Source organism: Canis lupus, chromosome 20 (genome assembly GCF_003254725.2).
Source record: "Canis lupus dingo isolate Sandy chromosome 20, ASM325472v2, whole genome shotgun sequence".
Taxonomy (NCBI): domain Eukaryota; kingdom Metazoa; phylum Chordata; class Mammalia; order Carnivora; family Canidae; genus Canis; species Canis lupus.
The window spans coordinates 33,874,237-33,897,203 of NC_064262.1; the positions used below are offsets into that span (position 1 = coordinate 33,874,237).

A 22,967-nucleotide genomic window follows, 5' to 3' on the forward strand; every position below is an offset into this window, starting at 1 on the left:
GGTGCCCCAACTGGAGGAGTTGTGGGAAAAATTCAAAGGGGGTGTTGTAGATATTGCCTGAGATTGAAGAGGCACTAGCACAGGGTTGGGGCCTATCCTTTGAGTTTGACTTTGTGGCTTCTCAAGTTGTCTGATCATGAATAGGACTCCATTATCATACCCGCTTTGGTAAAGTCAGAGCCCCCCACAGAAGTCCTACCTCCCAATTTGTATCTTGTTTCCCAGCCTCTGTGAAGGAAATGGTGACTAGATTACAGTAAGGGCATCCCGAGCATGTGGGGCATGTAGTATTCAGTTGGATTTTTATGAGGCCGGTTGGGTTTTGTGACAGCCAATGGCATGTCCCAGTTTGTTCGCAACCCCATGTTTTGCAGAAGTAGTCCATCCAGCCACCACATTTGGAGGCCTTATTATGGTCAGACTGGGAGGGGGCCAGACATATGTAAAAGCAGGTATCTCAGAGGGCCATCTTGGCCCTCTTGGTGCCAATCCTGGTATTCCTATTCTGCCTTGGTGCCAGGGGTCCTGACTAAATAGTTCACATAAGTTGATAGTCAGATTAGGCCACCAGGTACCTCTAGTGGGTAGCCCCGACAGCTGGGTTACTATCTGATTAGAGTTTGGGATGAGGACTTGCCAGGTTAGATTAAGTGGCTGGTGGGGGTTGGTTTTAGCCGCGAGGGGATACAGTGCAAGTAATATTAGCGGGGTAAGTGGGAGCAACGCAGCCTTAGCTTTAGGGAATTGTCCTTGTCAGGCTGACTCTTCCATTCTGGAACAAAGTCCTTGAGGACAGCATGTGGATCAGCTGGCCGGACGTGGGTGTAGTGGATCCAGGGAGTTATTCCATCGACCTTGAGAGTGGTGGGTGTAGTCAGGATCACAATGTAGGGTCCTTTCCAGCGAGGCTGGAGTGTTGGTATCTCTGCACGTACATCCAATCGCCCAGTCAATATCGATGGGGGTCAGGGGGTGGCCCAGTCTCATAGAGGGCCCTCAGCTTAGGCCATACCTGCTCATGGGCTCTTTGTAACATTTGGAGGGAGAAAAGAAGTTGTTGGTCATTGAACTCAGCAAGCACTTTGGGTTTCAGGGTAGGAATGATAGGTGGGGGTATACCAAATATGATTTCGTAGGGAGTCAGTCCCATCTTATATGTTAAGTTCCTCACCCTATATAGGGCAAAAAGGAGGAGAGTCACCCAGTCCCCGCCAGTCTCCAAGACTAATTTAGTTAAAGTCTCTTTTAATGTCCTATTCATCCTTTCTACTTGACCTGAGCTCTGGGGTCTGTAAGCACAACGTAATTTCCAATCTGCCCCCAGTATTTGTGCTATTCCCTGTGTTACCTTAGAAATGAACCCTGGTCCATTGTCGGATCCAATCCTGGAAGGAAATCCATACCTTGGCAGAATGTCCTCCAGCAGCTTTTTGGTCACAATTTGTGCTGTTTCATGTTTGGTGGGGAACGCCTCCGTCCACCCTGAAAAGGTATCTATAAAAACTAGCAATACCTTCCAGGCCTTACCTCAGTGAAATCTACTTCCCAGTATGCTCCTGGGAGGTCTCCCCTGAGTCGGGTTCTGGGGTTAGACCCATGGGCAGTGGCGTTGGTTAACTGGCATGCATGACACTTGCCACAATCTGCTCAATCTTTGCTTGAGAGTCTTTTTTTTTTTTTTAAGATTTTTATTTATTTATTCATGACAGACACAGAGAGAGAGACAGGCAGAGAGACAGGCAGAGGGAGAAGCAGGCTCCACGCAGGGAGCCCAACATGGGACTCGATCCTGGGTCTCCAGGATCACACCCCGGGCTGAAGCAGCGCTAAACTACTGTGCCACCGGGGCTGCTTGAGAGTCTTTAACAGTGATCTTTGCATGTCGTATGAGGTCTTCCATCTTTCTTGTTCCCATATGAGTACTCCGATGCATTTTGGATAGGACTCGTCATCCTAGTTCCTCTGGCAGGATGATGCTGGAGTCTGCGGCCCTCCACCAGCCACGCAAGCACTGGGTCATAGGCAAGCGTTTGATCCAGTGTAAGTCAGCATCAGTATAGTTGGGGGTGTCTGGCAGGGTCGGTGCCTCCGGATCGGGTAGCATGGTTGTTAAGACCTGGGTCACCTAAAGGGCCACCTCCTTTGCTTTTGAATCGGCTATCCGGTTTCCCCTAGCTACTGGTGTATCTGCTTTTTGGTGTCCCAGACAATGGATGATAGCTAGTGCCTTGGGCAGCCAGAGGGCCCTCAGGAGTTCAAGGATCTCTGTTTTGTTTTTAATAGTCTTTCCTTCTGCTGTCAGAAGCCCTCTCTCTCTGTAAAGGGCTCCATGGATATGAGCAGTGGCAAAGGCGTACCTGCTGTTGGTGTAAATGTTTATTCGTTTACCTTCTCCCATGGTTAGCACCTTGGCCAGTGCGATCAGTTCTGCCTGTTGAGCCAATGTTCCGGCTGCCAATGGCTCTGCCCAGATGGTCTCCGTTTCTGTGGTTACGGCTGCCCCCGCGTATCTGATTCCTTCTTGGACAAAACTGCTGTCATCCATATACCAGGTGGCATCTGCATTAGGCAGTGGCTGGTCCTGGAGATCAGCTCTGATTCTGTGTACCTGTGCCAAAATTTCTTGACAGTCATGCAGAAGGGGGTCCCAGTCTGGGTTAGGGAGTAGCATTGCCGGATTCAGGGTTGTTGGTGGCTTGAATAAGATTCTGGTGGGGTTTAGCAGTAGGCTCTGATAATGGGTCAGACAAGCATTGCTGATTCAGTGGTCTGGGGGCTGAGTACCCCTTAAATAGCATGTGGGGTGGTAACATACAGTTCTTGCCCCATGGCCAGCTTGTCTGCATCCTTGACCATAGTGGCCACCACGGCAATAATTTTTAAGCATGGGGGCCATCCAGTGGCCACTTTGTCCAGCTTTATGGAGAGATAGGCTATGGGTCTCTTCCAGGGACCTATGTACTGGACAAGGACCCCTTTTGCCACCCCGTCTTTCTCATCCACATACAGGTAGAAGGGCTTGGTTAGGTCGGGCAACCCGAGAGCTGGGGCAGACAGCAAGTCCTGTTTAATGTCATTAAAGGCTTTATTCATGGCCTCCGTCCATTCAAAATTTTGCTGGTGCCTGGTGGCCTCATAGAGGGTCTGGCCATCTCAGCAAAACTCGGAATCCATAATCGACAGAACCCTGCTGACCCCAGAAATTCATGTATCTGGCAGATGGTTTGTGGCTGTGGGATCCTTAGGACAGTTTCCTTCCACGCATCTGTCAACCATCTTTGTCCATCCTTTAATTTGTACCCTAGGTAGCCTCTGCTCTGCAGATCTGAGCTTTTTTAGCTGAGGCCCGGTATCCTAGAGCCACTATTGTCTGGAGCAAGTCCTTGGTGCCTCGCAGGCATGTGTCCTGGTCCTCTGCCGCCAACAGGATAATATCTACATATTGCAATAAGGTCAAATGAGGGTGCTTGGAACGGAACTCACCCAAGTCTTCATGTAAGGCCTCATCGAAGATGGTTGGCTAATTTTTGAATCCTGGCAGTCAAGTCTAGGTGAGCTGGCCATTGATGCCTTTCTCAGGGTCCGTCCATTCAAAGGCAAAAAGGTCTTGGCTCTTGGGTGCTAAAGGCAGGCTGAAAAAGGCGTCTTTTAAATCTAATACCATATACCAAGTTTTGTCTGGATGCAAGGTGGAGAGGAGGGTGTATGGGTTTGGGACCATAGGGTACATATCCTCTACTCACTGGTTGACTTCCCTTAAGTCCTGGACTGGCCTATAATCGTTAGAGTGCAGTTTCTGCACTGGCAGCAAGGGAGTGTTCCATGCCGATTGGCAAGGCCTCAATATGCCCAAGTCCAGTAGTCGCTGTATGTGGGGTGTGATTCCCATTCACGCTACGAGAGGCATGGGGTATTGGCGGACCCTGACAGGGTCTGCCCCTGGCTTTAGTTCTATATATATGGCCAGTCAGTGCTGGGCCAGCCCAATTCCCCCAGTTTCTGCCTATGCTTGGGGATATTCCTGCAGCCAACAGTCAATGTCAGTCATTGGGGCTGAGAGCGTTTGGTGGAGATGATATTCGTCTTCTAAACTCAGGACAAGCACCTGAATCGGGTTTCCCTCCTTGTTTAGGATTTTTGCCCCTTCAGGGTGGAAGCGAATTTGTGCCCCCATCTTGGTGAGCAAGTCCCGACCTAACAACAGGTAGGGACACTCAGGGATGACCATGAAGTAGTGGGATACCCAGCCCATGCCAAGATCCACAGTTCTTCGGGTAGTCCATGGTACTGTTTGGTGCCTGTGGCCCCTTGCACCCATGAAGTCTTGCTTGCCAATTGCCCTTGGGGTTGTAATAAAACTGAGTGTTGTGCCCCAGTGTCCACTAGGAATTCAACAGGTTGCCCCTCCACTCTGAGAGTTACCCTGGGCTCAGGGAGGGGTGCCGAACCCTGACTCCCCTAGTCATCCAGGCCCTCCATCTCCAAGATCTTGGCAGGGGCCTTAGGTATTTTGTTAGGGCAGTCTTTGACCCAGGGGCCCTCTTCTTTGCAATAAGCACATTGGTTTTTGTTCAGTTTAGGGCGCTCCCGATGGGGACCAGGGCCATCCTCCTTACCTGTCCCTGAAGCCAGCTTCTTAAGGTGCCTCCATTGTTCCTGTGGGTCATCCATGGTTGTGGCCAGCAGGATCTTGGCCAGGTTTTGGGTCTGCCGGTCGCTTGGTTTAGTTTGTTGCTCTTCCGGACTTTCTCCATTATTATAAACTCTTTCTGCTACTATTATTAAGTCCTGCAAGCTCGTCTCTCCCAGTCTCTCTACTCTTTGTAATTTCTTTTTAATGTCTGGAGTGGCCTGGTTAACAAAAGCCATGATAATTGCAGCCTTTGTTTCTGGGTCTTCTGGGTTCATGGGGGTGTACTGCCTAAAAGCCTCTATGATTCTAAGAAGGCTGCTGGACTCTCATCCTTACCTTGTCTTACATCATATACCTTGGCCAGATTGGTAGGCTTGCACGTGGCAGCCTTGAGACCTGCCATTAGAGTCTGGCGGTAGACCCGGAGTCTCTCCTTACCTTCAGCCGAGTTGTAGTCCCAGGTAGGGTGGGATAAGGGGAAGGCAGCATTTATGAGGTCTGGATTTTGAGTCAGCTGTCTGTCCTCTCCCAGGACAGATTCCAGTCTTCCACCTGAATTCATTCTGTCTCTTTGGTGGTGAAGAGAACCTGCAAGAGCTGTTGGCAGTCATCCCAAGTAGGCTGGTGAGTAAAGAGAACAGTATCTAAAACCCCGATTACATCTTTCAGGTTATCAGATAATTTTGCATTTTGGGTTCTCCAATTATATAAATCACGGGTGGAGAATGGACAATATAACATTGGTTGTTCTCCAGTCTCATTGGGAGGCCCCATGGCGCAGAGGGGAAGGGCGGTGGAGTTGGCCGGCCCCACATTTGGAGGTGGGGCCGCCCAGTGGGTCCGTCCACGTGTCCCTATTGCTGGCCCGCGCACAGGGACTCCCTCGTCAGGGAGGGGTGGTGCCCCTTCTGCAGCCCCCGGTGCCTCCAATGGAGGGGCAGAAGGGTGAGGGGGCATCAGGTAGGGCAGTGGGAGAATCAGGTCCTCTGGAGAAGAATCCTGCAAGACCGGATAAAGGGGCCTTTTGGTCTTAGAGTCAATCTCCTTCTCGGCCTTTCGCAGGGCTAGAATCTTGGAAGGTCCTGCTTTGGGGGGTAAAAATGATTTTAGCCAAGGAGGGGGATTCTCGATCATGTCCTGCCAGACCAGGATGTAGGGAACCTGGTCAGGGTGGCTGACCGGTTTATCCCTGAAGATCACAGCCTTAACCTGTAAGATAATAGGTAGGTGGAAATTTCCATCTCGGGGCCACCCCACGTCAAAGGTTGGCCATTCTGACATGCAATTAAGTTTGAAATTTCCCTCTCTGTATGTCTGTGCTCAGATTATGAGCTCTTTCCCTAACGTCCGAGAAGTGGGAGAGCATAAGAGACAGGGGGGTGGTTTGTGTCTGCCCCGTTATGTTCCCCGTCCACACCAAGGCACAGACAGTTATGACGATTAACAAGAACACAGTTACACAGACAAATGTTCCAGTGTGTTCCAGTGTGGCCGCAGAGGCACTGTCCATAAGGGCAGTCGGCCCTCCTCACAGATGAGGATTTCGTCCTCCTGGCGGGGGCAAGGAACGTCTCCTCAAGACCCCTGGTTGATGGCCCTCCAGCACGTCTGCCTAAGCCAATGTCGACCTAATACAAATTGGAATTCCTACAGGTAAAAGTACAGTTTAGAGCTCTCAGAGAATATGCATGCAAAAGGTAGAAAAAGTTGAGTGCACTCACGAGGCGCAGTACCCTCTGGGTGGGGTTGTGGAGGCCAAGAAAATTAAAGCCATTCCACCTCAAGTTTAGCGTTGGCACAAGTACAGCCATCTTAGCTTCAGCAGCCATCTCAGGCCCCTGTGAACAAGAGCTGAACTTCACCCGACTTCAGTTACAGGAAAAACCGCAGAACACCCTTGACAGAAAGTCCCATATAGGAATGAAGACAGAGCTTAAGAAACTCCCCCACCCTTTCCCCCATATCAGAATGAAGAAATTCCTCCACCCCTTCTGGAAATCTCCTAGACCAGCCCATAAAAACCCAGCTGGAACCCACCTCGGGGTCCAAATCCCTGCTCTGCAGTGTCGGGTACACTTGGACCCAAGCTCGAGCTTGCTAATAAACCCTCGTGCGCTTGCATCGGTGCTGGCTCCTTGGTGGTTTCTCAGATTCGCAATCTCGGGTACAACAGGGTCCTCTCGGATCCTGGACAGGCCCCCAATCAGGGCCTTTTGTTTTTGGGACAGAAGGAGGTGGCGCCTACGCCAGGACTTGAGCAGTAGAACACTGGGAACAGAGGGAGGAGTGAGAGCGGAGGGTCCAAGAAGCCTGAATGTAAGGGACCTCAGGCCATTCACCCTGGCGTTGACAGAGGTTGTTCAGATCCGTAAGGATCTGGTTAAGACGGCGTTTTCTGAGATCCTGTGAGAACCCCAGATTTTCAAAATTGACCAGTAGACAACCCAAGGGAGCTTTGGGGTCAAATTTGGATTGGGCAGTTCCCATGATTCCCGCCGGGTAACCCAGAGACTGAAAACAGGCGTCCCCGTTTGCAGCTCAAGGTTATGGACAGAAACAAAGGTCACTGTGAGGATGAGGACATCTCCTGATCCCCAGGGACCAACGGAGAGCCACGCGGCGCTCGGCGGGGGTGCCCTGGCGCGGCTGCGGGCTTCGGGCAGGACCACCTGGTCGGGGGTGTGGAAGGGGGGAACTTAGCGGCGTCTCAAGGCGTTGGGTTCAGTTAAGGTCCTGGTGATGAGAGGAGAGGGGCTTCCCACCAGAGTGGGGCCTCGATCTCCTCCTGGGTTTCGGCACCAAATGTCAGGTTTAATCCGGTTGGTAGTGAAGTGAAATAGAGGCCAGGCAAAGGTGGGTGGAGGCAAGCTTTTAATGGAAGCACTTTCGGACGAGGTTCCGGCCCCGCAAGGGAGTGAAGCTGGGGAAGTCGGGGACGGGAATCGCACCCAAAGGGCGTACATGCGAGCATTTTAAGGGGGGGAGGGGTGAAGAGTTGTGTCTGAGGTGATCAGTATTAGGGCATATTACTGGTGGAATTGGTATGGGGCAATAACTGCTTATGCCCTTATATGGGGTTTGGGTAAGGTGCGGTTCAGGTTTCCTGCATAGGTCCTGTGTCCCCATGGCGACGTGTCCTTGGGCGGTCTGCTGGTGCTACCTTCTGAGGTGAGGGTAACTAGATGGGGGGTCCGATCCCCCTTGATCCTGCCGGCCCAACAATTAGTACTTTCTGTGGGTATTAATGAAATAATACATGTAAAACTTTTATACCAGTGCCTGACACATAGGAAGTGCTCAATAAATGTTACCTCTTACTAGCTGGCAATGTGATCTTGGGCCACTGTCTTTTTCTATTTTCTTTTTTTAAATTTTATTTATTTATTCATGAGAGACAGAGAGAGAGAGAGAGAGAGAAAGGCAGAGGCACAGGCAGAGGGAGAAACAGGCTCCATGCAGGGAGCCTGACGTGGGACTGGATCGTGGGACTCCAGGATCAGGCCCTGGGCCGAATGCGGTGCTAAACCGCCTAGCCACCCGGGCTGCCCTGTTTCTATTTTTAAAATGAGAAGTTTGAACAGGGTTGTTTTGTTTCCAAGTTTTAAAAGGTGATTGTAGTCCCTGGATATTTAATTATATACTGTCTTACGTTGTTCTCTAATGTTCCTTGTGTTATTGTTAATTGCTGTGGGTAGGGGACAACATAGGTTTTATACTTTGAACCTTTGTTAGCCATTGCTCTAGAATCATGTACATCTGTAGTGGCTCTTCCCCTTGTATTCCCCCTACCTCTGCCAAATATATATGCTGGATATCTATATGCATACATATATAAATACACATATGGATAGCCTCTCAGTTTTTCTGAGATAGGTAGGATTGAGCAAATTTATGCATCCTCTATCTCTTTCTTATAGCTTATTGTCTCTCCTTAACCATCACCATATATTCTAATTTTACATACATTCCCCACTGATTTGTAAACTCGAAGGAGGTAACCATGTCCATCTGCTTCAGAGGTACATCTCAGCATATAGCAGTGCTTAGCCCCCAATAAGCACGTATTTTTCATTAAAAAGGTTTTTTTTTTTTTAATTTTTATTTATTCATGATAGGCACACAGTGAGAGAGAGAGGCAGAGACACAGGCAGAGGGAGAAGCAGGCTCCATGCACCGGGAGCCTGACGTGGGATTCGATCCCGGATCTCCAGGATCGCGCCCTGGGCCAAAGGCAGGCGCCAAACCGCTGCGCCACCCAGGGATCCCTAAAAAGGTATTTTTAATATTGCATATTAGTATTGTGACCCAGCTAAACCTAAATATTTTTGCTATCTACAATTGTCAAGATAATATGTTAAATCTTCCCAATTTCTTTTACCTTATGAGGTATAATAACGAATTCATTAAATTTTTTTAAATAAATGATTTGGATGGGAAAAATTTTTGTCCTTATAAAATTTAAGATTCGATCTCTGTAGAAATGGTTTATCCTGACTTCGTTTTAGGTACTGTACCAACAACGTGTGTGTTTGCCTTATACATAGCCTAAGGGTTTCTAGTTTCCAAGTAAAGTTGGCTTTTGCTGAGCAAATGACGAAATCCTTATTTAGTTGAGTAATGGCTCCAGCATGCAATTAGTTCCTCCTTATCTTTTAATCTGATAAAAATGAGCTTGTAGGGATGCCTTTAATGAACCAACAAAAAAGAAAGTTACCATCTGGAGACCTCAACATCCGAGTTTCTGATCTTCTGTAGCCTCTTTTATTATTAAGTAAAGTCTGATCCCCCACCTTCCGGTTACCTTTAACTTAAAATAACATAGTAATTTGTCTTAATATAGCCTCTAGTGTTTTCATCAGTTTTTAAAAATGTTTTTACATTAACTATTTAATAAAAAGTGATTGTTTGAAACTCACTTTCCTAGGATTTAGTGAGCTGATGCAAATAGATTGGCCAAGCATGATTAGCATTTCCACATTAGCTGGGATGCTATTTAACACAGGACTTTGGAATCCGACTTTTCCTGTTGCCCCGGGGTACAGTACTCTTTAACTAGTACTCACCTGGTAAGGCCTAGGGTTTTATAATACAGGCTTGGCCAATCAACTCCTTGGGAGACAGCTAGAGCTTGAAAATGGAGACCTGGGTCCCCATCTCTTTGGAGACTGAGCAAAATATCCTCATTTCTTCAGTCACAAAATGGACACAGGTGCAGGCCTGCTGTGAAGATTGAATCTTAGAAAAGTAGTTAAGTGCAAGTACTCTATGTCAGAATTAGATAGACCTGGCTTCAAATTCTGATTTTTTTTAATTAACTTAAATTGTTCAATGTCTTACAACACTTATTTAAATTGTGCATGATAGCATCTTCCTGATACCTCTTTTTGGGAGGATTAAATGGAGATAAAGTATGTATACTTGTCCACAGGCCTTGTCCAGTGCCTGGCATACGGAAAGCACCCCGTAAATAGTCTGTACTCAAGATAACCCATGTTAGTGGTTTTAATTTAGTTAGCATCAAGTATTTAAAACGCCTTCCACCTGACAAATTGTTTTAAGGGAGAGCGACCACCTGCTGTGTCTCTTTTAATGTGCTGGTAAACTTCCAGACTTTTTATACTTCAATACAGGAAAATTGAAAACACCAAAGGGGAAAAAAAAAAAAAAAAAGCCTAGAAGCCAGCAATCCGCACCCCCCCCGCCCCTTTAAGTTCCCCAGATCCAAATCCTGTTAACAAACACTGGGCGGTGAAGTCACATCAAAGGATCCCAGGTATTGGGATCCCTGGGTGGCGCAGCGGTTTGGCGCCTGCCTTTGGCCCAGGGCGCGATCCTGGAGACCCGGGATCGAATCCCACGTCGGGCTCCCGGTGCATGGAGCCTGCTTCTCCCTCTGCCTGTGTCCCTGCCTCTCTCTCTGTCTGTATGACTATCATAAATTAAAAAAAAAAAAAAAAAAAAAAAAGGATCCCAGGTATTGACTGCTGGCTGGAGGCAAGCCACAGGTTCCAACTCTTTAAGATAAAAGGGGGGCGGGGTGGGTTGCAAGATCTGGTGGGAAAGGCCCAACCTCCGGGCCCAGAGGCTTTCAGGTGGTTGTTGCAGCAGTCCTTTGTCTTATCTCCTCTCCAGGCCCCCATACACACGCAAGTATTTCACAAGGCTGGGTTTCCTCCGGCATCCGCTGCTTGAATGCTCTTTTGGTGGAGGAAGCCCGTGCGTGCGGACAAAGGGGTTATCTTGCTACGATAGGCGATGCCTGCGCCCGCGGGAGCCATCCAGGCTTGCCTCCCTCCCCGCAGCGCCGGCCGCGGCGGCCCGGGAGCTCGCGGCGGGCCTTCAGCCCCGGGCACCCCCAGAGCCCGCCGCGGCGTCGAGGTATCGGCAGGGCGTTGCCGTCACCCCTTTTGGCGGGCTCGGGCGCCCCGAGGCTCCGCCCCCCTGCGCCGTCTATCCGCGCCCGCGGAAGCGGGCGCCGCGCCCCCATTGGCGGAGCGGCCCGCGGAGGCCCCGCCCCCTCCCGGCCCCGACGCGAGCACGTTGAGTGGCGGGGGCCGGCAGCAGAACTGCCCGAGCGAGGAGCGGCTCCTGGGGCCGGCCGGCACGGTTGGGGCGCCAGCTTTGGGACCCCCGCAGAGGCTGCTGGGTCGGGGCCGCGGCCCGCGGTCACGGGGGGAAGGGGGTGGGTGGGCTGAGAGCAGCTCGGCGGCGAGGCCGGCCCGCCGCCCCTTCCCCCCCACCCCCGTCGACCTTGCCGGCAGAAGCTTCCCGGAGCTCCTCACGCCGGCGCGATGGCGACTGCTGGGGAGACGGAGGCCTCTCCGCCGACGGACGCGAGCTGGGAAAGTGGCGGCGGCGGGGACGACGAGATGAAGCTGGCGCTTCCGGAGCTTGAGTCCTCCCCACAAAATGGCGGCGGCGGCGGCGGCGGCGGCGGCGGCGGCCTCAGCATCGCGGAGCCCGGCGGCGGGGCCGGGCCTGAGGAGACCGCTGCGGCCTCGGCCGCCCCGGGCGTCAGCCACGAGCAGCCTCAGGACGCGTCTGAGGCGGGCGCGGCCGCTCTGCTCAAAGGCCCCGAAGAGCCCGAGAGGCCCGTTAGGAGGAGTTTTCAGATCCCCAGGAAGAGCAGAGAAAAGAAAGGTGGTGCTTCCCCTCCTCCCCAACCCCTCTTTCTCTCTCCCCTCCATCTTTTCATTAGAACCTCTCTGTCTCTTCTTCCCACACCCATCCGAGACACGTAAACACGCATGCAGCGCCAGCCGCCTCCCCTCGCTGCCACCCAGCTGCTGCGCCTGGTGCGAGAGGAAAGCGGTGGAACCACGCTCCCCTGCTCCCCCTGTCCCCGCGGAAGTTGGAAGTAGCTCAGGTTGGAAGCTTGTCCGTAAGGCTGCAGCTCCCAGAGAGGAAAGATGGTGCTCGGCGCCCCTCCCTCCCAGCCCCTGAAGGCACAGAAGCTGGTGTGTCCTCCTAAGGATGCTTCTGACAAGTCTCACTGTGGAAATAGCTCGTGGCCATGGATTCTGGGGCTTTCTCCAAGGCCATTGCATTCAGAGGACCACAAGTGCTTCTCCCTATGGAAATTTCTTCAGCTAGAAGTGTCTACTTGAAATTTGCTCGATGTCAGCGTCTCCCCTTGTTTAGAAGTCTCCATTAGATGTGATCCATGCACACTGCTATTTTCCATCACACTTCATTTCCATGTAGATTCTTCCCCTTGTTTTTGAAGCGTAAGATTAAATAGGTCTCTCTCTTTAAATCCAAACTTTAGAATGTTTTCTCTTGTATTTGAGAGGAATGGGAAGGTAGGTTCTTGGTGCAGTAATTTCCCTCTGGAAAGGAAAAAAAAAAAAATAGGAAGTTAGCTTATGCCCAAGAGTCACCAACTTGATCTTGCAGACAAGAGAACTTTTTATAAAAAGGCCAGTCTAGTTTTTGGAACCAACATAGGAACAGTTATATGAACTACTTTTACCTTTTTAAAACTTAATGCTATATTATGACACATTTCTAATGGAGATCGAAATTACTATTATCGTTTTCTATTGTACTATTTTTGACTATCCAGTGATTTGGGATGTTCTGGATTTAGTCAATTTAAAGTCTCTGTTGTACTGCGTGGTTCAGTTTTTCATGACTTACTTTGGAAAATTATGGGAATTCTTATTATTTGCAGAAAACTTTTTAATTTGTAATTTAAATAATAGTAAAGACTTAGAATCTTGAATGAAGCCTGAGCTTCCTTTTTCCATGTGCTTAACCATCTCCATTTGTACAACTGAAGTTGTTAGAGCCTTTTATCAGTAATATACAAATAAAGTCAAACTGTTAATTTCTATTTCAATGACGAAGCCAAGGAAATCCTTGGTATGAGAAACCATGTTGACAAAAATGAAGTTCCCTTTGTCCACTAGCATGAGGAATGTTTCTAGAAATATCTTTTAAGGGAATTGATGTAGAGTTCAAGAGGATACTTGTAAAAGTCAATTCTTTGGTTTAGTTAAGATATATGGTATCCTCTATATGAGGAAAGTTAGATGCTCATCCTAAATTATCAACTGGCAGAGAATAAGTTTAAAGTACATTCGGGTGGGCTCTGAGGAGGTAGGAGATTGAAGCTTTTTTGTTCCAAGCTTGATAATTTTGAAGTCCCGTTTTTTTTTTTTTCTTTTATCTTTTAAGTGCCCAAGTATATGGTTTATGATAATTCTAAACCATAGATTTACCATCTTTAAATTTTTGATAGGACCAGAATATTGTTGTAGAAATCCTCATGGTTTGGTTTGAGATGAGGGAAGTCACCAGGAAATGTTGAAGTGCACTGTATTTACATGTTCTTTTTTTTAATTAGGTAAATCCAGAGGTTGCTGTAAAATAGGCTTTATTTGAATGCTAAAAGTGGATATAATTGAGGAATTAGGAAATATAAAACCTAGCTTTCTCCCCTGAGTCTGATGCTCCTTGGGGAAGATTTATGTTTTCTATTTTCACTTACTAGAGGCAAAGGGTTCTCAACCTTTGTCTTGTCAGGGAGGTTATAGGTAAGGAAAATAAACACACCGGACTTTTCTCCTGTTGAGTGAAAATAAATAATTTATGCACTACGCGGCAGCTGTTCAAGTAATGCAGTAACGATTTAAATAGAGCTTTTAAAACTTTAAATAAGCAGCTATTTTACCACCACAGACTTTGTCCTGTTTGAGCTGGAAGAAGTTAGTGCTTGCCGATAGAGTTTAATAGGAAAATTGAAATTGCATTATTTAAAAAAAAAAAAAAAAAGCTTTATTAGAAATACTATAGCAGGCGCTGCTAGTTTCACACTTCATCCCCAAATCACCTCTTGAAAGGTATCACTTTATGCACCGGATTTGGCTGGATATCAGTAGTGGTCATTTGAATCTTTTAGCGCAAATGTTAGATCATTTTCAGAAATACCTCTGAACCTTTCAGTATCAGAGATTCTTTTGCATTCATATTTTAATATGGCAGAACTTTGCTTGTGACTGTGCTTTTCCAGTGAAACTTAACATTATGACTTGATTATTTTGGGTATCTTAAATACTATGTGAGTACAACTTGCTGACTCAAAGTTTTCTTGGTCTTGACGATAACATAACACCCAGAATACTGCCGTTCTAATTAATAACATTGGCAAACACTTTGTAGTGCTTAGTAAGTTGTAAGCATTGTTTAAAGCAATTTACACATACTAACTAAATCTCAACAACTCTGTAGTAGGTATTCCCATTTTACAGATGAGGAAACCGAAGTATTGAGAAGTTAAAAACCTGGCTCAAGGTCATATAGCTAGTAAAAGGTAGAATTGGATTTTGAACTTAGGTGTCTAGTAGTTAACACTAAAACTGTAGCAAGACTTCTTTTTTTATAATATAAATGTCTTTGTTAGCTTTTGATCTGACTTATTAAAATTTTTTTAACCTCTGTTAAATTTAGAAATATTTAGTATGTCTTCATCTCTGGGGTATTTTGAGATTCAGAAAGTGTGTTTATTATGAAATTAACACATTTCATCAGTGACAGATTAAGTGACATAACTATCGACTGGAAGAGTAAAATTTACTCTTTGATGTGTGTTGTGTTGTTTATCAGCTGGGCTATTTTCTATAGTGTAAACAGGCACTGTTCTAACATTTAACCAAATTGTATAATTGCATTTTGTCAGTAGAGGTTTCATTCTTTCTTTTTTTTTTTTAACTCTAATACTATAAGTCATTTAAAAGTAAATTAAAATTGGTAATTTGATATAATTTTTCCTTCCAAAGTTCTTGGGGGAAATAGTGATGATTCAGTTTCTGGAAAATGTTTATTGGTTAATGTTTTCTGTAGGGCACAAGACTAACTGCTCATGTACCTGCATCCATACTGGTCTAGTCTAGCAGGATAAATGGCTAATTCTCTCCAACACCCATCTTTTCCCCACAAAATTTGCAGCTTTTGAAGACTTTGGGGCAAAGTCTCCTTTAAGGATATTTGTATGGTGTTTCCGTAGTTGTACATGAATGATTGGGTTCTAAGTACCATAGATTTCTCTGTATAGAAGTAAGCAGGCAAGTACAGGCAGAATCCGGTCATCCATATAAAACATTTGGTAGGTGTGTATAAATTCTAAGTAATAGAAGTACAGTTTTCTTTGATTTATTCCTCAGGCCAGAAAAAGTCAATAGTTTTATATTTGTATTTGTCTCTCTAGATCTCTGCCAGCATAGTCATCATATTCTTATTTGTACTATGTTCAATCTTTTTATTTAAAGATTTTATTTATTAGAGAATGAGAGAGTGCAACAGTGGGAGGGGGAGGAGCAGAGGGAGAGGGAGAAGGAGAAGCAGACTCCCTGCTGTGCAGGGGACCCTATGCCAGGTTTGATCCCAGGAACCTGGAATCATGACTTGAGCCAAAGGCAGACGCTTAACCTCCTGAGCCACCCAAGTGCCCTCCTATGTTCAATCTTGATTTAGAGATGAAACTCCATTCTGTAAGTATTATGTCTGTAGCAATTTTATTAGACTGAAGAGAAATTATTTTTAAAATCTTTTAAGTAAATATTGGAAGGAACATGGGTATTTGTTGTATTTTAATCAGCACCAGTAGACCTCAGAGAAATGAATTCAGAGAATTGTAGAACCTACATGATCCACATCCCACTCCTGGCTATTTCCTTTTCTTCCATGAATTAGTTACTTTAAATTGGAATGTGTATTTCACATTGTCTTTTTTGTATGTTTTGGTAACAGTGGTTTTTATTTAAGAAGTTAGTTTGTGGGGCACCTGGGTGGCTCAGTGGTTGAGCGTCTGTCTTTGGCTCAGATCATGATCCCAGGGTCCTGGGATTGAGTCCTGTATCAGGCTTCCCTGAGGAAGCCTGCTTCTCCCTCTTCCTATGTCTTTGCCTCCCTCCATGTCTCTCATGAGTAAATAAAAATAAAATCTTTAAAAACATATATAAAAAGTTAGCTTGTTTTGTATATATGTTTACATGATTTTTTTGTTTTACATATACACAATACATGGTATTGAACTAAATAAATTGGTAAAAGTAATTGAAAAAAATGTTCCTTTGAGTAAGGAACCAAGCTGTTTTGTGACCTATATTTTATATCTATTCCAACTACTTAAATTATAACAAATATTTTGTAAGCTACCAGTTATAAGGAAAAATGATTAATGATAGTATGGATAGTATAGAATCAGGAGATCTGAAATCCAGTTCTAATTTTCCTTGTCTGAATTAGTGTCTTATTGTCTTTCTAAATCTGCGCTCAGTCCCATAAAACCTCTATAATCAATTTTGTCAATAAGGAGATCTTGTGAATTATGAAAGTCAACTCATTAGTCCTGTGTTTAACATGTATTTGATGGAAGTCCTGTAAAGAAAAATTATGTTTCTCAATGTGTGGAGTAACTATTTAACCTTTATGAACCAAAAGAGTGTGATGGCTTTTGGCCCTGTTAAATGCATTAAAATGAGAAAAAAATAAGATTTGACAGAAGAGACAATAAGAAGGTAGAGCATAATACTGGACATCAAGTTCATTTCCTTTTACACCTAACTTCCTGTGTCTAGTGTTATATATGATTTCTTGGCCTAAAATGAGAAAACCGTTTTTTTCCAGCTCTGTAATGATTAGTTTCAGCTCTTGTGTATACACACATAAATCTTAAGAGTTCAGGATACAAAATTTGGAGCTAAGTGGCCTGAATTTGAATCTTACCTGTCCTATTTATTCATTAACTGTAACCTCGGACTGCTATAGCTGTTAGGTTCATTTGTAAAATGAATATAATCAAATTTCATGAGCTGGTTTTAATGACTAAATGAGATAATGCATGCAAAGCACTTAGTATAGTATCTGAATAGTGATAGTGACCCACTAATGGTTAGACTCCGTAATTGTCAGAATCCAGAGAACAATGTATTTGATATGACTTTCTTAAGTTAAATAATTACCATGTAAAATGTTCTGTTCCCCATTTGGATAATCAGAGTTGATTATTATTGCCTCAAATAATGGCCCATAATAAGATTATGATACATATGTGTTTTCTTTAAGAGAAGTGACCAAAGGATGTGCAGTATAAGAGGATTATGAAGTACAAAATAGGCCACTAGGGAATGTACATTCAGAACATAAATTCGTTAAATTTCTAATTATTACCAGCACATTGATTTGAAATCCTTAAAAATAGTTATTTTTGTGGAAATGATAACTGGGAAGGGAAAAAAGTTCTACTGGCCTAAGTAGTAAAGCCAATGGAGTCATTTGAAATATACCTAGGACACAGGCATCTTTTTGTATATTTTCATACATAATTATTTTTCCTCGGCAGTCTACTTAAGTACATTTGACATGATTGTAGGACATACTTTGGAATGAAACAACTGTTAAGTACTTCTCAGAGAATTGGAATGTTAATTTCTACATAAATTTATATGATTTAATTTTTCACTTATTGGGTCAGTGGTGAAAGTAGTATTGGGACAGCTTAGGTAAGGAAAATAATTTATGTAGGCGTGTAAAATTTCATAGAAGTTTAAAGCCATATGGTACTTTCAGGGGGAGCATTTTAGATGTCTGAAGACACTTTGTTAGAAACAAAAATCAGTCTGCATAAAATGCAATTTTAAAAATCATACTTCACCCGTTTTTTATGTGAAAGTCTATAAAGACTATTTCACATGCTGTTTTCCTTGCCAAGTTTTTCCCAATTTAGTTGGGAACAGTCACAAAGATGTTTTTCCCAACCATATTCTGTAAAACATTTGAATAAGGATGTATTTCCTCCTCTGGAGCTTTCATTTTGTTTTACATATTACTGAATTGTTGAATTTGAGAATTTAAGATGACAGCCATGATACTTCGGTAGTTGTAGGATATATTTGTATTCAGTTTTAAAAATCTTTTACAAAGCTTATTCTTGTTTTCCTTACCAACTTATTCAGTTTACTTAGGCCCAGTGTTCATAGTTCCAGCGATTGGCATATGATAAAGATAGAGTAAAGAACAAAGCAGATACAGGTCTTGCTCATATGGACCTTAAAAGTCAATAAATTATCAAGTACATGCTACAAATTTGATTACAGGACACCTTTTTTTTTTTTTAATTTTTATTTATTTATGATAGTCACACACAGAGAGAGGCAGAGACACAGGCAGAGGGAGAAGCAGGCTCCATGCACCGGGAGCCGGACATCTCCAGGGTCTCCAGGATCGCGCCCTGGGCCAAAGGCAGGCGCCAAACTGCTGCGCCACCCAGGGATCCCACCTTTTGTTTTTAATAGTATGTTCTTTTTGAATTTTTTTCCTGCTACCCCTATTTAGTATCTTTTTTGCATCATAATTATGTTGGGTTTATTTCAGTGTGGGATCCCAAAGTAATAGGAACCATTTATGCACATTTTGTTACTGAATGTTAGTTTTTTACAGACACTTTTATAATACATACATAGTTTGGTAGATGAGTGGATATGTCATTTGACATCACATCCTTTAAAGCCTAATACTATGTATAGAAAGTACAATAAACAGTTTATTAGCCTCTGTCTAGTATTTTTAAGAATGTGTACAAGTAGGACATTGTTCTAAGTAGTAGCCTAAAGGTAATTTGACATTTATTGACTCTTTAGAAATAGTATCTCAAAAGAAGTTAAGATAATATAAGTTCTATGGATACTTCTATATACAGTGAGATATAAGTGGTTCCTTTTGTGGCTTGGAGAACATATGTGTCAACTTTTGAAATTTATTAGTAAGTTAAACTATTTCATGCATAAAGTGGAAATTTGAAATTATTAGGCCAGAAATCCACTGATCCAAGAATAAATAGGATATTTGACTTTTAAGTATTTTAAAAATTAAATGTGGGTATGAAATAGTTGTAGGAGGGGAGAATAAACACTTTTATTGTCTTTATGCCAGATGTTATGCTTAGAGCTTTTTCCATGTGTTGTCTTGTGTGGCATGTAGAATTTAGTGGTTATTAGGATAGCTAGAGTTCTTTTTTACGGATGAGAGAACTGAGCTTGTTTTTGGTTAATTGATTTACTCAGACTCTCCCACAAAGTTAGTGAATGCTAGATTTGATATTTGTGTTCAGGCTTGACTCCAAAGCTCTACATCTTTCCATTTCACTAAGGTTTCATAATAAATGTTCTACTACTTTATGTTGGTGTACAAGAAGCCAATGGATGTAGCATATTTTATCCTAACTTTAGTACTAAAAACCAAATAGAATAATTTTATAGATATCTAAGTGTCTTAAATGTTTTTAGGCATTCATTTATGCTGTAAGTTTTTAGTTTGCTGAAGTAAATGGCCCTAGACATACTATTTCAGTGTAACAAAATAGAAGTTGAGGATATGCACAAGTTTTTTTCTTATGAGTGTCTTTAAGCAATTTAGGTTGCCTAATGTAGCATTCTTAAGGTTTGCAAAATTTTTACCTCTTGTCTGCATGTGTAATGCCAGATGCTCATTGCTGAAGGAACTGGTCAATGTAGGCAACTGATTGTAATTTTTCTTCATTGACTTGATAAGTGTCTCTTTGGCATATCATTTAAAAAAGATAGCCTTGATGCCTTTTTTTCCAAATTCATTAGAAGTTACATTAAACCCACAAAATTTAAGAGACTGCATTTAAGATGGAATAATCTTAAAATTAATGTCTTTTTTGTTTTAGCACTTTTTCAGCCATTAACTCCAGGCTCTCGAGAATTTGAAGATGTTCTAAATATTCTCCATTCATCTTACCTTGAACCAACCTCAGTAACAAATTTTAACTACAAACGTGCTTGCTTGATACATAATGAACTTTTGGAAAAGGAGGTAGGTTTTATATTTTGCTTATTGTAAGATTCTTCAGAAGCAATTAATAGCCTGGAAGTTGTTTTATGTTCCTTTTCTTTAAACACACCAATTTTTAGGAAAACCAAATTATGGTAAGGAAAAAAATTTTAAATGACATCTTTTTTCTTCTAAATATTATTGATAAAGCACTGTTTATCTGTTGTGATAAATTAATGTTCAGTTATATAAAATCTTAAGCATAGAAATAGCTTATTGTATAACGGCTTAATTATAAATTTACAAGGCCCTTTGCTCTTTTAAGTATGTATTAATTAAATGAAATCTATAATCTATATTACATCTAAACTGGAAGATAATGAAATCAAATACGTACTTTTTTTTAGGATATTTTTAATTTTTCCCCTCATTTACTGCCTAGTGGCTGAATTATCTTAATATCACTAGTAGAAATTCTTAATGAAAAAATAGGAACAGAAAAGAAAAAGTGGAAACGAAGTGTATAAGATAGTAAATTTAAGTTTCATGTAAAAATTAGAATATTTTTAGGAAAAGCCAGAATGTATAATTCTGAGGTAATATAAATGAGATGTTTAGAAATATTTTATGTGTTTATTGCTTTTTTTTTTTTTTGGTTGTTTATTGCTTTCTAATGCACATGAAATACTATTAAGTTTGTATTTTTAATAAGTTGGTGGTAAAAAAAAAAAAAAAAGTTGGTGGTTAACTTTCTGGCTCCCTGAGAAGTTTAAAACCTTGATAGTTTGATGTGATTTCATGGTATGATAGGGGTTATTTATTTATTTATTTATTTATTTATTTTTAAAGATTTTATTTATTTATTTATTCATGAAAGACTGAGAGACAGAGAGAGCCAGAAACAAAGGCAGAGGGAGAAGCAGGCTCCATGCACCGGGAGCCCGATGTGGGATTCGATCCCGGGTCTCCAGGATCGCGCCCTGGGCCAAAGGCAGGCGCCAAACCGCTGCGCCATCCAGGGATCCCGATAGGGGTTATTTATTAAGTTCATATGAAAATTTAGTGTAATGATTCATTAATTATATTACTGAACATCAGTAATGGTCTGAATACTGCCTATAAATCTACTAGATGTGAGCTCCATATTTTGAATATATATCTATTTGCTTGTATCTAAAAGTGAAAGTCAACAGTTTTAGGCGACATGCAGTTCATTTATACTTAGACAAAGTAGTTTTATCCTGGCAATATGTATGGAGCACATCTTATGTAGTTGGCATTGAGAATATAGTTATAAAGAAACGAAACATTTTTCCTTGTCCTAATTGAGTTTATAGTCCAGAAGTGGAGTTTATACTCATTCAGCAGAGATTTATTAAACCACCTACTGTATGCAGTGCATCATGTCAAGTAAAGTGAGAGATCCAAAGGTAACTAAAATATGAACTTAAAAATCTGTGGGAGAGGGGCAGCTCCGGTGGCTCAGTGGTTTAGCGCCGCCTTTGGCCCGGGGTGTGATCCTGGAGACCCAGGTTCGAGTCCCACGTCAGGCTCCCTGCAGTGGAGCCTGCTTCTCCCTCTGCCTGTGTCTCTGCCTCTCTCTCTGTGTGTCTCTCATGAATTAAAAAAAAAAAAAAAAAAATCTTAAAAAAATCTGTGGGAGAGTTGGAATATGGTAAAATCTTCGTAGAAATTTAGTTAAAATTGATAAGCACTAAATGCTTATCTGATTTTATCCGATTATTATGAGGTACAGAGCTAGTTATAATGGAGAAAAAAATTGAAGCACAGAAATTACAGGGAGAGAAAAGATAATTTGTGCTTTGGTTACATTTGGGATTTCTTAGAAGTAAAATTACTGAAGCTCTTAGCTTGAAAGACATAACATACTTAAGAAGGAGTTGTTACAGATTTAGTTTCATTTAGTTCACAGAAAAGCGAAGAGAACTGAAGTTTGATGGTCGTTTAGATAAAGAACTTTCAGAATCCTATGCATTTCTTATGGTTGATCGATACCAGGTGGGTGAACTCATTTTATAAAAAAATCATTTGAAGATGTTTCCATTGTAAGTTACTAATTTTGCAATGTAATAATACACTTAATAATCATAAACTATTTTATAAATTAGTATAAATGATATATATATAAACGAAAGAGATGATTTAGTAGGGCAAGATATTTCATTGTCAAGTAATTTGCTTTTCAAATATGCTTAGTTTTTCTCTGACCAAACCTATATTCTTTTCCTAGGATGTGCTTGATCATGAATAATTTTTCTTTTATTAATTTTATCGTCTGTATTGTTAATATGTGATGGGAACTTTTTTTTTCCTCCTTCAATTAAAGATGTTTAGTTGGAGTTACTTTTTATTTAAATATTTTGCCAGTCTAATGCTATCTAAAAAGGGGTGTTTATATATGTGAGTGGCATGAATTCTGACTGTCACACCTAGTATAAACAAAAATGGATTCCAGCTCTGGTTACATTGGAAGCATAAGCCAGTTTCACATTGATATTTAGTTATAAACTGTTATATATATATATAAAATTTCTGTAATGCAGAACTTACATAGTTCAGAAGCTTGGCTTTTATTTAGTGCAAGTTTGCAAATTATCTGTTCACTTTTTTATCTATTATGATTGTGAGATGAAGTGTTTTGTTTATTTAGGTTCAAAGCATATGTGAAAAAGGATTACAGGTTGGCCAGTCCAAAATAACAATTCTTGGCAGTCCTTCCATGGGTAATTTTTTTTTTTCATTTATCTACTATTAAGTTGCCATTTAAACATATATTACTTAATTTTACTGCATTACTTAAAATTAAATTCATATACACTTTGTCCTGTTTCCAGAAAAGGAGGATAGTTTCAGGTTCTGCGATGTAAAATCAGTTTTGCCCTTTGTTTCTGATTTTGCATACTTCAAATTGATCAGAGATTTTTTTTAAAGTCAGTCCTGGTGATTTTGAGAAATTTGGTTCGTTTGATGTTTCTGGGTTTTTTTTTTTTTTGTTTTGTTTTGTTTTTTTTGATGT

General features: G+C 42.5%; 1 protein-coding gene and 1 pseudogene across 5 annotated transcripts in view; one reads left to right on the forward strand and one right to left on the reverse strand.

Moving 5' to 3' along the window:
* Nucleotides 1-701: 701 nt before the first annotated feature.
* LOC112665723 (uncharacterized) lies at nucleotides 702-6,287 on the reverse strand (annotated as a pseudogene).
* A 4,883-nt stretch (nucleotides 6,288-11,170) lies between these two features.
* TASOR (transcription activation suppressor) overlaps nucleotides 11,171-22,967 on the forward strand; it is a 48,429-nt gene continuing 36,632 nt past the window's right edge. For 3 of the 5 annotated variants that reach the window (XM_025456247.3, XM_025456248.3, XM_035703423.2), the window contains exons 1-4: nucleotides 11,172-11,773; nucleotides 19,827-19,972; nucleotides 21,857-21,949; nucleotides 22,602-22,674. In XM_025456247.3, coding sequence (XP_025312032.1) covers nucleotides 11,425-11,773; nucleotides 19,827-19,972; nucleotides 21,857-21,949; nucleotides 22,602-22,674 — 661 coding nt within the window. In that variant the 5' untranslated portion in view covers nucleotides 11,172-11,424. Of the gene's footprint in view, nucleotides 11,774-19,826; nucleotides 19,973-21,856; nucleotides 21,950-22,601; nucleotides 22,675-22,967 lie in introns of all 5 variants that reach the window. The other 2 variants (XM_025456249.3, XM_025456250.3) reach the window with 1 other exon arrangement.